General features: G+C 44.2%; 1 protein-coding gene across 1 annotated transcript in view; it reads left to right on the top strand.

The window, feature by feature from the left end:
- The first annotated feature begins 6,728 nt into the window (after nt 1-6,728).
- Nucleotides 6,729-14,185, top strand: part of CCBE1 (collagen and calcium binding EGF domains 1) — a 107,714-nt gene continuing 100,257 nt past the window's right edge. The window contains exons 1-2 of the mRNA XM_086629664.1: nt 6,729-6,829; nt 6,952-7,032. Coding sequence (XP_086485790.1) covers nt 6,729-6,829; nt 6,952-7,032 — 182 coding nt within the window. The remainder of the gene's footprint in view (nt 6,830-6,951; nt 7,033-14,185) is intronic.

The raw sequence follows: 14,185 nt of genomic DNA, 5'->3' as shown, positions 1-14,185 counted from the left end.
AGCAGGGGCACGTGTACGGAGTCCCCAGGCTGCGTTTGCTTTGGCGCGGGCTCCAAGGATCGCCGTGTGCAGAACAGCACGAGGGCTCCTTCACTTCCCCCTGTGTCACAGACCTTCCCCAGCTTCCCTGCATAGCTTCGAATGTGGGCAGCGCTTTAAAGCAAAGCTAAGGTGAGCTATGGAAAAGCAGCTTTTTCACAGGTGTGACCACAGCTACCTGAGCTGCTCTGGGCTGCATCAATCCTTAGCTGCAAACCAGCTGCACAGAGTGAGTTAATTTTTCCTGCTCGGCAGGTGTGATTGAGGGCTGCAGGAGGCTCTGTGAGCGGGGGCCGGACCATGGCAGACACGTGAGCTTGCTGTAACTTGCTGTGGATGAGTCCATAATAGTGCGATTTTGGTTTAGCTGCTCTGGAAGAACACAGTGAAATTAGCGTTACAGTGCGCAGCACTCCTCAAAAAACCCCACGTTGAGAACAAGTAGGAAACTACAGTTATGTATTCTATAGTGCGAAGTATCTATTTCTATACATAACAGGTATATTCTGCACTTTTAAAGATGTATATTTTTCACTTTTAAAGATGTGTATTTTATGTTTTGATACTGTATCAGAGTCAAATTTTGCCCCTCATATAAATACCTTAGACTTTACATAAGCAAACCTGACCAGAGGTGGGAAAGAGGAGATTAGGTCATGTTGTAGATGGTGTGCTGAGGTTCAGAGATTAGGACCCACATGCTCAGAGGTATTTAGGCTGGGCAAGGTCTGGGCCTACATCATTTACCCAAGGTCATGCAAGCAGTTTGAGGCAGAGGAAGTAATTGAAAGCATTTTCTCCACCGTTTTGCTTGCTTGTATGCATGGGCAATACATGTGTACATGTGTGTGAGCATGTTGAAAAGCACATTTTTGGACAGTTGCTTCATCCATTCTCTTTTGATGTCTTCCACATATGTGGCTTAATGCCTTACTCACTGAAACATCTTTCCTAGCATTTGCAAACCGTCAACTGAAACTGACACATCTTTGTTCTTCTGTAAGCAGTATTCCATATTCCAAAATCAAGGCTTATTGATTAATCATATGGGATTTAAAACAAACAAACAAAAAAGCCCCTTTAATTGTAAATTTTCATCAACAGATCTTTCACTAAGGTCTCCTCTTGCTCAAGCCTTTATGTCTAAAGCATCCAGTTTTCAAAGACAAACTCCCCACCTTGCTGGAGATCTATTGTGATCCAAAATGGGGGTGGGGGGAAGTGTTACAGTCTGGCCATTTACAAGCTGTTCTAGTTGTGTGCACAAGCAACAATCTTGAGTGCTGCACTTCTTTTGCCAGGAACTTGCACGCTAAACTAGAGCTTCCACCACTTTTTTAATCATAGGATCACCTATGTTGTTAGGGGGAAAAAAGGAATACTTCCCAGGTCCATGTTCCTTGGAGCTGCCACTATGACGTGCATTTTCAAACAAAAGAATGAGTGCTCAAATTTTAGTTCAATTTGTATAATCAGATCTTATTTCCCATCTATTTTGTTTCTTGTAAGCACACATGGGAACTGAGTGGGTATTCATGTGTGTCTGTAGTTAAAAAGTGATTTTGTGGTCAGTGACCTTCCAAAGTCTTCCTCACCATCCAGGGCTTCTGAGGTGTGGTACTGCCATGGGATGATCATCACAGGAGCAATTGCTACTTTAGGTGGAAAAACTTGTAAACCTCAGAAATCCAGGGGCCTCATTCCAACTGCTACAAAGACTGGCTAGAGGGGATCTGTTTATCTTGCTGTCCATGCACTTAGAGCAATGGTCCAAGGCTTGTCAAAGGAGCCCGGACTGACAAGAAGCACATACACACCTTGGAGGCTGTTGGTGTCTGATAGCCAGGATGCCATGGAAGATTTTGCATTCTTCAGCTCTAATCTCTTATAACAAAATGGAATTCAAACCTAACTCTCAAGAAAATAAGTCAGCTCTGGTTAGTGTCATGCCATGTCCCGTGTATCCCTCAGGATGTGTTTTTGGTGGATTAGAGCTATCATTTACCTATTTTCTGCTTGGTCAGCAGTGCTATTGTTTTAGCTGATATTTTCAAAAGGTGTTTATTTTTGCTGCTAATCTAAGATGAGCCCTGTAATTATCTGTGAAATGGAGGAAGCAGTCCGAGGCAATTCCTTTCTGTAGCTGTGATGCTCTCTGGAGGCAATGCCTAATGGTCACCATCGCACGTTTTCTGAGGTGCCTTTTTCCATGACTCTTTTAAAAATAACTGCATCACATTTCAACTACCTTGATCCTACATTAATTTTAGTGTTTTACTAAAAATGCCCCTGACAGAAAGCAGAGATTTTTCGTCTCCTAGATGGATTAAGGGCCATAGTAGTGTTTGTGATGAAAAGTATCTTCCCTCTGACTCAGTATTTTTATTTAATGCATGTTTTGTGGTGTGTTTCATATGTTCGGCTCCAGAGGTAATATAACACCTTGCACCTACTAGGCAAAATAAAATACTTTTGCTTTCACAGTTTCTCATCTTTTCAAGATACAACACAGGATGGCTGGAACAGAGATAAGAAGCGTAATCACCCTCCTCCTGTTTTTCAGCCCTTTTTCTCCCTGTCTTCTGCTCTTTGCCACCCAAGCATATCTGCTGAGACCTATATTTGTGTGCTGCTGTGACCATACCACTGTCTTCTCAGCATCCTTTCCTACGTCTTTCTTGATCTGACAGATGTTCTTCTGGCTGCTCTACCATCCTCTTTCAGGGTGTAATACCTATTTAGTCCTGGGCAGACCTCAGCCCCTGCTGCAAGGTTCTCTGTCATTTCTTCAGCTCCGTTCTCTTCCCTATTTTTCCTATACTTTTTTCTGTTTCTTTTCTTTCTTTTCTTTCTGTTCCAGATCTCCTTCCTGTGGATCCCTGGATCATCTCTGATAGCTTTTGCTTTCACTCTTTGCTCTGCCTGTCTGTTCCTTGCTTCACACAGCCTTTATAGACGAGACAGCTCTGTTAACCACAGAGAGGTTAAGAAGAAACTCCTGCTCTCTCTAGGGAGCTAGACACAATCGTTCAGGACATATTTTTTGTTCTCTATCTGGTTTTGGCTTTTTTTCTGAGATGGGCCACTGCTCCAGATACCTCCTGGAATTGAAATGGCATGGAAAATCCCCACATTGCCTAAGCCTGGGCAAGTGTTTAGCAATTCAGCTTGGATTGTGCAATATCCCTTAGCGGTACAAGTTTAGATCTGGACAGGTTCAGTATGGGCACTCAGCTGGAAGGGAACCTAGTTCACAAATGACCAACTCATGAAAAAGTATCCTGGGTCTGAAGAGTTCTTTAAAACCTCTGTTTTCTGTTTGTTTACATCTTTGATCCTGCTCTGATCTCCCTGAACGTGTCAAGGCCGACAGCTGGAGATCTGGTGGAATTGCCACCAAGGCACTTGGTGCAAACACAATGCTGTAGTGGGATTAAGACTATTTACAATAACTGTTTACTTTCTTTCTAATTGAAGCAGATGTAGAATGCACTCATGAAAATGTAAGTTGTAAACAGATTAAGAAAAATCACAGTGCATACCTCTGAAGACTCCAGAGAAAGATTTAAAAAAACTCAACCAAACAAAAAAAGCCCCCCCCCAAAAAAAAAAAAACAAACAACCAAACAAACAATGCCCCCCGAACATGGTGGTCATAGCACTTTTAAAGGCGGGGATAGGAAAATAATCTCTGTGTTCAAGATCACCACTAAACGTTAAAACCTCTCCATGCATTTGTACTGGGCCTAACACAGCAGCTTGGATGGAGGTCTAGGAGTAGCAGGATAATAAAATAACTGCTCAAGATCTTGTGAGCTCTTCACGGACACAAATGACCTCAGTGTATTTCTAAAGAGTTGGAGGTGCCCAGTACGGCTGCCTTCTGTTCTGCAGTGTGCAGAGGTTGTGCCTTTCCACCATGGAAAAGGGCTTCTGAAAGATCCTCTTCGGGGGCAGTGATCAAAGTTTGCTTCTCAGCTATTTCAGCTACCAGCAAAATCCAGAAAAGAAAATTGAATTCGTATTATTAATTTAACAACACCGTTATGAATGAACTGCAGGAAACATCGCATCTTCCTACATAAAGAGTATAAATAAAACTTCTGAGAAGCACTTCACTACATTGAATTCTTCATTCTTCTCTTTGAGAGCGTTCCAAAATTTAATGCGCAGCTTAATCAACTTCATACGTGGTTGAATTGGGAAAGTCAAAACTAACATGACCCTGCACAAGGAAAAGTTCCCCTTGCACGAGAAATCACATTCTGCTTATTTACTATATATGAAAACAGTCCCAGATCATTCCTTGCCTGAGGCAACATGAACATTTCAATGTTTCCTTAACCACCGTCGCCCTTCAACACTTTCCAGGAAGCAAGCCTTGTTCTCAGGATGGCCCCGGCTGCATGGTCATTAAAGCTGAGATGAAACTTATGAAGCAAAATGACGAAAACCTCAACTGTAATGTATTCAGCAGCAGTAGGGTTACCAGCTGCAAAGTGTGATGCTGTTTACCTCCCTTTTCTATCAACTATTGATCACACTTAAATTCTTTTGTATACAAAAATTTGGGGCCTTCTTTGGCAAAGAGTTGAGTACAGGATTAGCTTCACCTGCAGGTTACCTTGTTTAAACTAACAAGGCTGTTTGCATGAGTTAAATAAATACATATGTAAGCTGATATAATATTTTTAATTAAAAAGATAGTACAGTGTGTTGATACAGTGCTACGTGGGTGGCAGGCATGAAAGAAAAGGCAGCCGAGTTAAGCAATTCAGGTAGTGAATCAGATCTGCAGTGAATGGCAAAAGTTCTGGAAAAAAAATATATTTGGGGAGCATACTTATGCCAGGCCTATATAGAGATCCTTTCAAAATCAGAGCCCTTCCAAAGTCATGACGCTTGGGTCTGGGTTGGAAATCATCTAAAGGATTCCAGCTCTGTGCTCAGGTATGATTGAATTTCTTTCAAAAATTGAGCTTTTTGGAGGGACTGTGGCAATTTCTGGAATGTGGTAAATTAAATCCTTTGTTATCTATGGCCAGACATCGCAGGGGTTACAGCAGTGCAAACCTCTCTTCGTTTCAGATCTTGTCACTGGATACTTTCCACTTGGGGCGGGAGGGTTAAGGACATAATGTGGAGACAGGTGTCTCCTGAGCGCTGGGATCCAAGCACCCAGGTCCTGCTTTTGTTCCTGTTATCTCCGAATCAGGAGCGGCTGTGTGAGAGACTGAGGGCTTAGCCCTGCAAGAAACACCCACAGATTTCACTGGCTTCAAGACAGCAAGTCCTGTCTTTGCTTACTCATTCTTTGTATAAAAGAAAAGAAGTAATTATGAAGAAATAAACATCTAAAATGTCTTCTCAACAGCAAAAGCAAAAACCAGCGGGGAAAAAAATTCCGCCAGGCAGAACTCCTTTGCTTAAATATGCAGTGGCACCTGGAGCAGAGAAATTCCTTGAAGTTGGCAGTTCACTGCTCATACAGCGGACGCTGCAGAAGCCAGGGAAAACTTCTGACAAGTCCTAGAGTTCCCAAGTAAGAGTCCATCTATCATTAGCTCCCTTCTGGGTACCGGACAACATACCAAAGGGATTAACAGCTTAATCATCGCTGATTCATATGTGGGGATCTGCATTATTTATTTATTTATTTATTTTACTATTAAAGTCTTCCTGTTACAGACAGGGGAAACTGAGGCACAGAGCAGTGAAATGAGTTGTTCAAACGTTGCCTGTGGCAGAGCATAAAATAGAAGAAGGGTTGCTTGAGTCCTCTTACACACCTTTATTACTTCTGTGCTGGTTTAATGGAGGAGTTAGAGTATCCCTGACTTTCCTGGCTGTAATAACATAAAAGTACAGCGTGTCGCTCACATATCCCTGATTTTTCTGGCTGTGAAACAAGGTTGTTTATATCACAGGTGGAAGAGCTAGTAAGGCTGACTCGCACACCCTCGTTTCCCCGAAGCCTTTCATACTTGTAGGAAGTTAAGGTGGTGATCAAAGCCGATGCGTTGACCAAACACTTCGCAAAGGCATGCCGGGTTTTCAGGTTTGCTTCCCTGGTCCCAGGCAGTTTAACCGTGAAAACAGGACATGGTGCGACGGGCCAGACCTAATGCACTGTTTTATCAAAGTCTGTTGTCGTTAATCACCTTTTTTATGAATGGCAGGGAAGTGGCAGCCGTACACAAGGATAAACAACCGTCGTAGCAGAGATGCTTTGAACTGCTCTGTTCCTTTGGGAAAGAGATTTAAGATAAAGCGAATCTGGAAAGCATCAGTGACGGTGCGCCGAGAGCCGCCAATCACCCCCACGGTTTGGGACCTTCCATCACCTTCTGCTCCGCTCACCCCGGGGCGGGCACCCCCCGCACCTTTCCCTCTGCTCCCGGCAGCCGGGGGTGCCGGGACGGGGCCGAGGCGGGGCTTGATGTCCCCTCACGTCCGCCGCACATCTGCCGCGACCCCGCCACATCTGGCCGCCGCCCCGCCTTGCCCCGCCCCGCCGCGGGGCCGCATCTGCCGGCACATCTGGGCGGGCGCGGCCCCTCCCCGCGGGCACATCTGGCGGCCGCGGGGGGCGGCCCTCCGCCGGGGCGGGAGGAGCGGCGGGTCGGCGCAGCCCCGCCGCCGGCCGGGGCGGGCAGAGCCGGCGCGGCGCGCAGGGGACAGGCGGCCCGATGGGGCGGCCGGCCGGCAGCCTGGTCCCAGTCCGGCTGCTGCTGCTGCTGGCGCTGGGGCACGCCTGGACCTACCGGGAGGAGCCACAGGACGGCGACAGGTGGGTGTCCCCCGCCCGCGGATCCCCCTGCTCCAGTTTCTGCGCGCTTCGCCCCCTGTCCACCGCCTTCTTTTCCTTTTTTCTCCCTCTTTTTTTTAATAACCCCACTCTCCGCCTTGCAGGGAGGTTTGCTCAGAGAACAAAATCGCCACCACCCGGTACCCCTGCCTGAAGCCCACGGGCGAGCTTACCACCTGCTTCAGGTGAGCGCCGCGGCCGCGGAGGGCGCGGGGGGGGTTGGGGGGGCGCGGAGCCGCGGGGCACACGCGTGGCCGCGGCTGGGGGCTCGCTGCCCGCAGGGAAGGCGCCGCGCCGCCCCGGAGGGGAGCGCGGGGCACACACGCGTGTTGGCGACAGCAGCTGTGGCATCCCTTTGCCTCCCCCCCTACTCTGTGCTAACCCACCCTGGCGTTTCTACCACCCCACGCGCTGGGGGACCGATAACTCGGGCATGTCCCCCTCACGTTCGGCATCTCCCTTGGCAAGACCCGCTGTTGCCCCAGTGAAAGGTTTTAGTAACTTGCTGCAAATGTCACCTCAAAGGCATCGCTGAAGAGGGCGCGTGTGGTTTTGGTTGCCGTATCCTGGCTGTCAGTCATTAGTACAGCGAGAGAGGCTTCCTCTGACCGGCATGTCTGGGGTGCATTGGAGCTACAGCTACATCAGTTGCAGGGTAATCAGTGAGATCGACTGGATTCCTGCCACCCAAACCGTTTACATTTAGGTAGACGAATCATACCCTCAGAATTAGTAACTTCTTCAGCAGCCAACTCTGGGGGAGACTTCGGCTGAGGCCTCTCAAATTAAGAAAGATTAATCCAACCCTGAGCTTTCATTTTTCAGCTGTGTATTTGAGAAACATCATCTGTTTTTCAGAAGAATTTTAAGGCTGTTTTAATGATGACAAATGTCCAAACAGTTGACAGTACATGTGCTTTGGGAGAAATAGACGCAAAGTACGAGCACACACGTATCCCTTTACTAATGTCCTCTGATTAGTCCCATCCCCACAGATGAGATGTTTCATCTGTGAAACTGCTTCTTGTGAGAGGTTACTTTGTGGGGGTGACTGTGCTCTGCCTGTGTGTGTATGCCTGCATGTGGCAGGGAGACACTTACGTATACCGAAAGTACGATAAAGCACATTAATGCTTGTGAAAAGTGTTACAGAGATTGTCCATTTCTTCCCAGAGTGTTTTCTGTTTGGCACAAATACCAGAGAGCTGTAGATGTACGGTGCAGCAGTGTTGTCCCTCGCTCATGCGCTCGTGGCTGGTTGATGCCACACCGCTGCCCAATTCTCAGCAGCATTAGCGTCCTTACAGCCCCTGGAAAGGGTTGTGCAGTGATTGGAGACCACCCTTCCCTGCTGCCTTTATACACTTCTCCTTCCCCTGTGAAAGGCAGAGACAGCTTTTAAGCAGCTCTGTGGCACACAGCAATTTTTGGGGAGAGGCAGTGCGTAGGTTTTGCAACAAAGGAGAGTACGTGGTTGAACCTGCAACGCTTCTCTGGTTTGGGAGTGGAGTACTGAGGTGGACGAGGCTGTGCTGAAAGAGTGGGGAGTTACTGTGGGAGAAAGAGTCAGGAGCTGCATAAAGCAGCACACACATGACTGTCTTGCTAGTTACGCCGTTGCTACTGCTTATCCGAAAATCCGTTTGAGCAGAGTGGGACTGCTTTGTGTGTAATGGATGAGAATTTCACAGGCTCCACTGGCCGCTGTGGGCCACCATGCAAAGAAAGCAAGACTCTGTCCGGCTGCCAAGTCCCACTTGTACTTTCTTTCATCCTTGCTGAGGTATTTCTGACCTTTGGGCTCTGGTTGTGCAGAGCCAGCCCTCCCTCCTTCCCTCCCTCTCCAGCTCTCCCCCTACACGATTCCAAGTGGTATTCACCATCCCGAACCAGCACGGACTGTCGGTGTTTCCAAATCGCTGCATTGCACCCTAGGTTGTTTTGGCTCGTGTTTCAAATCTTTTCTAAATCTATGACTGCTTTAAAAAAGAAAGAAATCTATTTCCATGTAATCATGTGTCTTCAAGGTCTAGCCTTTGGGGTCAGGGGCAGAGGGCTCCATCCCCCTTTCTTCAAGCTCTCTTTCACGATGCTTGTATGCACAAGAGCAGGTCAGCACTTCAAAAACGGAGGCGTGCGGCTTGGCAGAGGAGCCTCGCGTGGAGGACATACATACGGGTTGCCCAGAGAAGTTGTAGGTGCCCCATCCCTGGAAGTGTTCAAGGCCAGGTTGGATGAGGCTTTGGGCAACCTGGTGTAGTGGAGGATGTCCCTGCCATGGCAGGGGGTTTGGAACTAGATGATCTTTGAGGTCCCTTCCAAACCAAACCATTCTGTGATTCTATGATTCTATACCTGCACTGCGGTGTGCTGCTGGTCCTGCTTCTGGGAGATGTCACCGTCTGACACAGACCAGCAGCATCACCCACCTGTGATGGTGAACGTTAGGGGAAGAGCAGCATCGCTGTTGCTCCTGATAGCAAGGTGTGCTCCCAGCAGGCACTTGGGATTAACCTCAGCGGAACATGTTTTAATTTAAGATCCATTAATATTTTGAGGTTAGGGCTGATAACAGGGTGACAGGAAAGTTGCAAGTGTTGACTGAGCCTGTGGTGCCTCAAGGTGGGCTTTGTTTTGCAGGACATTCAGGTACTTTAGAGTTCAGTTTTCACATGTGGAATGACAGGGAACGTTTGAAAAACTTCGGCTGGACAGAAACTCAGCTGTAGCTTTAGGGAACTTTCCAGATTTCTGAGAAACTTCATTTTGGCGTTCTAATATTTATTCTTACAAAATTTCATTTTTTATCTTCCTAGACAGTTCTTCACAGTATTTCATAATGATAATAGTTAACAGAAAATATAGTAATTTATATACATTGTTAGAGGTAGTTTAAAAGGACAGTTAATGTCAGCTGCTATTTACTATTAGCATACACACCTAATTTCTTTTCTAGGTCAAAGTACCTTTTGTGTAGAAATTAAACAAATTGACACAAACTTTATCTCATGTCATAACATGCCAGGCATAAGGCAACATTCACCACTACTAATGATTTGCTGTGCAATTAGTTAAATAAAAAAAGAAATACATCTGAAGTCAGATGTCAAAATTCCTGAGCAAAATTAGTTTTCCAAAGTGTCAGTTCTTGACTGAAAGCAATTTCATGCTTTCATTCCTCCTGATGGACTTTTTCATGAAAATGAGCATGTTTGCAGAGCATTTCAATAAAAATAGCATCTTTTCATCACAAAAAATATTTCTTGAAATTTTTTTTTTAAACAGATTTACTAATGAAAGATCAGCCAAACGTAGGGCCAAGCCAAAATCAGGGCCAAGCACTGAGAATATATTGGCATTTTTCCCTGTGGTCATAGCAACCTTGTACATAATTAGATGTATTTTTCCTTTTTGACTGTGTACAGTCTGGCCCTTGGCTTAGTTTGATTTGTATTTTTTTAGATGTTCTCTGTATTTATTTTCATAAGAGTACAGAGGAACAGATGCAAAAAGCAGTCGGAGCTTGTATGATATCTTTTCAGAGCAAATCTCCTTTAAACTCTAGTATGTAACTTCACAAAGTACCTGGTACTAATGGCTCCATCATGTAGGCACAGAGAATAAGTTCTGCAGGTTCGTTGGTAGTGTAACAGTCCAGTAAGACTTTGAATTCCTGCTGTATGCAAAATTCATCGAATTTGATGACATATGGGCAGCATGGAATATGAGGCCCCAGTCACACTACTGTCTTCTCCAGCTATTTGAACGTGATGCTAACCTGTTTCACTCTTGGACAGACTTTTAAACAATTTGTTGGCATGTTAAATTACATGAACGTTGCTGCAGTTTTCTTCAGTGCTGCCGTGTGTTGTCACTTGCACGTGACAATGCGGTTTGTACATCTTAGCAGCAGTCCCTTTCATTGCAGTCCGTCATTCATTTTTGTTTTAAACAGTGCTGTCCTACGTTGCTTCTATGGTCCAGAAGGAAAGGCAACATCTGGGATAGGCATCCCGTTGCTTTATCCTGATCGTGTAACTGTGTGTTGCTGTAAGGGGATGGTGGTGGTTATGTCCCTTCCAAGTTCAGGAGGCTCGACATCTAATGTGGTACAATTTCTTAATTGGAGTTGCTTTCTTTTTAAAAACCAGCAAAACTTGATTACCTAATTAACTGTTGTGTGTTAGAAGAGCTAACTATTATATTCAATTAGAATTCAAAAAGCGTAGTGAAAATTATTCAGAAGGACAATATACAGACTTGACAGAAATACTTACTAGTGGGAAGCTGTTTGCCCGTCTCCAGTCGTAGGAAGATTCAAGCATGAAACAGATGGGAAAATGAGAATATTTGTATCCCTTGACTGTACAAATCTCTTTGTCTACAAGATACTTAAATATTGTTGTCAATTGACTTGAAAGAAATCATTTTGCGCCTTCTCAGAAATTTTTGATAAAAATTAAGAGTTAAATTAAGGAAACCAGCATGCGTGAATCAGGCAAATGAAAATTTGAAAGTGGATCTGTGTAGCCTAGAAGAATATTTGAGCCATTGGCTAAATATTGCCTTCATGGGTGAAGGGAAGGGCTTTTTTGTCTTTTGTTCAGCTGAATCTATGAGTCTAATTCCCTCTCAACTTGCAAATAAAATCGACTAAATTAGTTGACGAAACTGATTTTTTTAAACAAATAGACTGTTGACCTGGTGAGAGAAATTATCCATCTTTCTCTGACGTTAGATTGAGCACTATTTCCTGCATTTTTTTCTGAAAATGAGATGCGCAAGTTCCTCAAGGAACATATTATACCCTAATTCTGTGTGTGGAGCAGTGAAGACTGTTCCTGCTCCTTCCTTCTGTGAGACCAGCAGGGAGTAGGAGGTTTAGGATAAGAGTGCTTGGCAGAATAGTCCTAGCTGATGATCCTTGTAAAGATGAGGCGAATCTTTACATGTTATATCTGCAAATAAGCCCTGTGTCGTGGGTCTTAAATCTCGGCTTAGAACTTAGTAACTTTTTTGTAGTATTTTGCAAGGAAAAGGTCCTTCAAATAGGATGAAGACATTTCAGTGTAGGTTGTCAGCTTCTTCATCTGATAATTAGCAGCTACAAGTATTGTACAGAGGCCCTTCCTACATTTCAGGTTTTAAGTTTTCCCGTGGAAGATTGCTCTACACTTCATAACAAAAGGACAATTCAAATGTATCGCAGAAGAGAATGCGTGTATACTTACACCATACTTAATGCTGATGCTAACCAGAGATCGCATGCCTCAAAAAGCATTTCTTTTTGCTCTGTTGAATGCTGATATTGCTGGTGGAGCCTACTATTTTTATAGACTGTATCATTTTGAACATTCTTAAGAGATAAAAGTAATTGCAAGTAAGTTGGCTTGTAGCTGTTTCACAAAGAGCAGCACTTTCACTAATATGCCCTTGGGGACCATACACAATTCCTGGTTCCCAGATAGTTGACGAGCGTGTTGCAGAGCTTTCCAACAGGAAAAAAATTGCTGTATACAATTTTGAAGCTTTCAGCTGGAGTAAGCAAGGATGACGTTGTTGTCATCTTATCTTCTGACTTTTTTTATTGTTGCCATTGTGTTTCCTCTCTGAAGCTTTGCTGACCATTTCAGTTTTAATAGAATTGAAGGAGTCGCGATTGATATAATAGAACAGTAAAACCAATAAATTAATCCAATTAAAGCAAAGTACTGCTTTATCTCCAGTTATCTTGCAGGGAAATGGACTTCACGGTGGAATTTTGCTGGAAATTTAAGAGAGAATATGATTTCGAATTTTGTTTTGGTTTTAGAAAACTATGCGTACACAACAGCTGTAATTCCACGTCTGCCAAAAGAGCTTCTTTATATTTCAATAAACTAACGATTCTTCTTTTGCACGTAGTTCAGTGGTGAAGCGCCGTGAGCTGCTAACTCTGTGCGTCACCCAGGGTCGCATCAGCATCCAAAACATGCCCATGTAGGTTGTGGGTGCTACTGAAAAGAGCTGCAGCGATGCTTCTTGGTGATCGGACTGAAAACGGGGAGAGTTGGAATTTATTAATTTACTCATCCTATGAAAAAAACTGTGATATGTGTGATGATATTGGGCCTTTTGAACTCCTTATCAAACTACCATCATGAAAACGATGTATTCAGCTGCCCTGCGATGTGGCATGTCTGTGGAAGGAATGCCGCTCTCCGAGACTCACTAGCACTAATTCTACTAATTTCTTCACTCACATGTTTATGAAGAGATGCAACAAACGTGTTTTCCTAGTTCAAAACTTTTTGTTGTCTGTTTTAGATAGATATATATTTGTATAAAAAGGTCTTCCTGGAAATTGCCATCACAGGTAGACTTTCACGCATATGAATAAATAAAATTTAGCTTTGGTACACTGCTTTTTTACAAAATAGCATATACTACAATGATGCTAAGATGTTTTTCCCAGCTTTTCTAGAATTTTTTTTCTCACTGTTGCTTTGAAATTGATGCTTCTAAGCATAACGATTATGAATGCAGTCAGTCAGTCCTTAATTTGATTGGATTTCCTTTGCTGGGATTACTAAGGGAACAGATTTCTCTCAGTTTCTGTGATATGTTGTGAATATCTGCCGCTTAAGAGTAACACCGATGCCACATGTGTGTCTGTAGGTTTCCATACAGCATCTGGGTGACTGTGACTTTGCTGTCTCAGTTTCTGAGCCTAAGGATCTTAATTCCTACTGAATTTTGGTGAGGTTGGGGACACTTCAGATCTCAGCAGATGTGGATGCCACTAGCTGGAGCAAAGCCTCCTACAGCAAAATGCAGTGTTACTATGGGTTTTAATGTGCAATGTCTCCTCTGTAGAGCCAATTCACTCCAAAATGAACCAATGCAATTAATGATCTTTCAGAACATTGCATAATTACTGTGAGTGATGCACTGGGGTAAGATGTGCTACAATTAAAGGATGAGGTCTGGCAAGTGGTGGTTGTTCTTGTAGTCCAGAAGTTTTTGATGTTTACATCAAAGCATTTTGGACAGTTTTAAAACTGGCGAGCCAAGAGCTTTATGATAAGTGCCCTCCTTGGTGGTTTGATCGATAATGAAATCCAGGTGCATTGCATTATGGTTTTCATCTACAGAATATAGGGTTAAATATGAACTGACTTTCCTGGGCATGTCGTCCAGCACAAAGACTCCAGACAAACAAAATAGTAGCCCCAGGGCCTCCCATGACTGATACAAAATATGTAATAAAAATAGGCCGCCAAAGGGAATATGACTTTTGTAATTATCCTAAGTATTGTGTATGCTCCCTAAGGTCAGACTGCTTTGTCCTTAAAAAAG

The sequence above is a fragment of the Tauraco erythrolophus genome, chromosome Z (assembly GCF_009769465.1).
Source record: "Tauraco erythrolophus isolate bTauEry1 chromosome Z, bTauEry1.pri, whole genome shotgun sequence".
Lineage (NCBI taxonomy): Eukaryota > Metazoa > Chordata > Aves > Musophagiformes > Musophagidae > Tauraco > Tauraco erythrolophus.
Note: the sequence above shows the minus strand (reverse complement) of the source record. Positions and strands in the feature narration are given on the sequence as shown.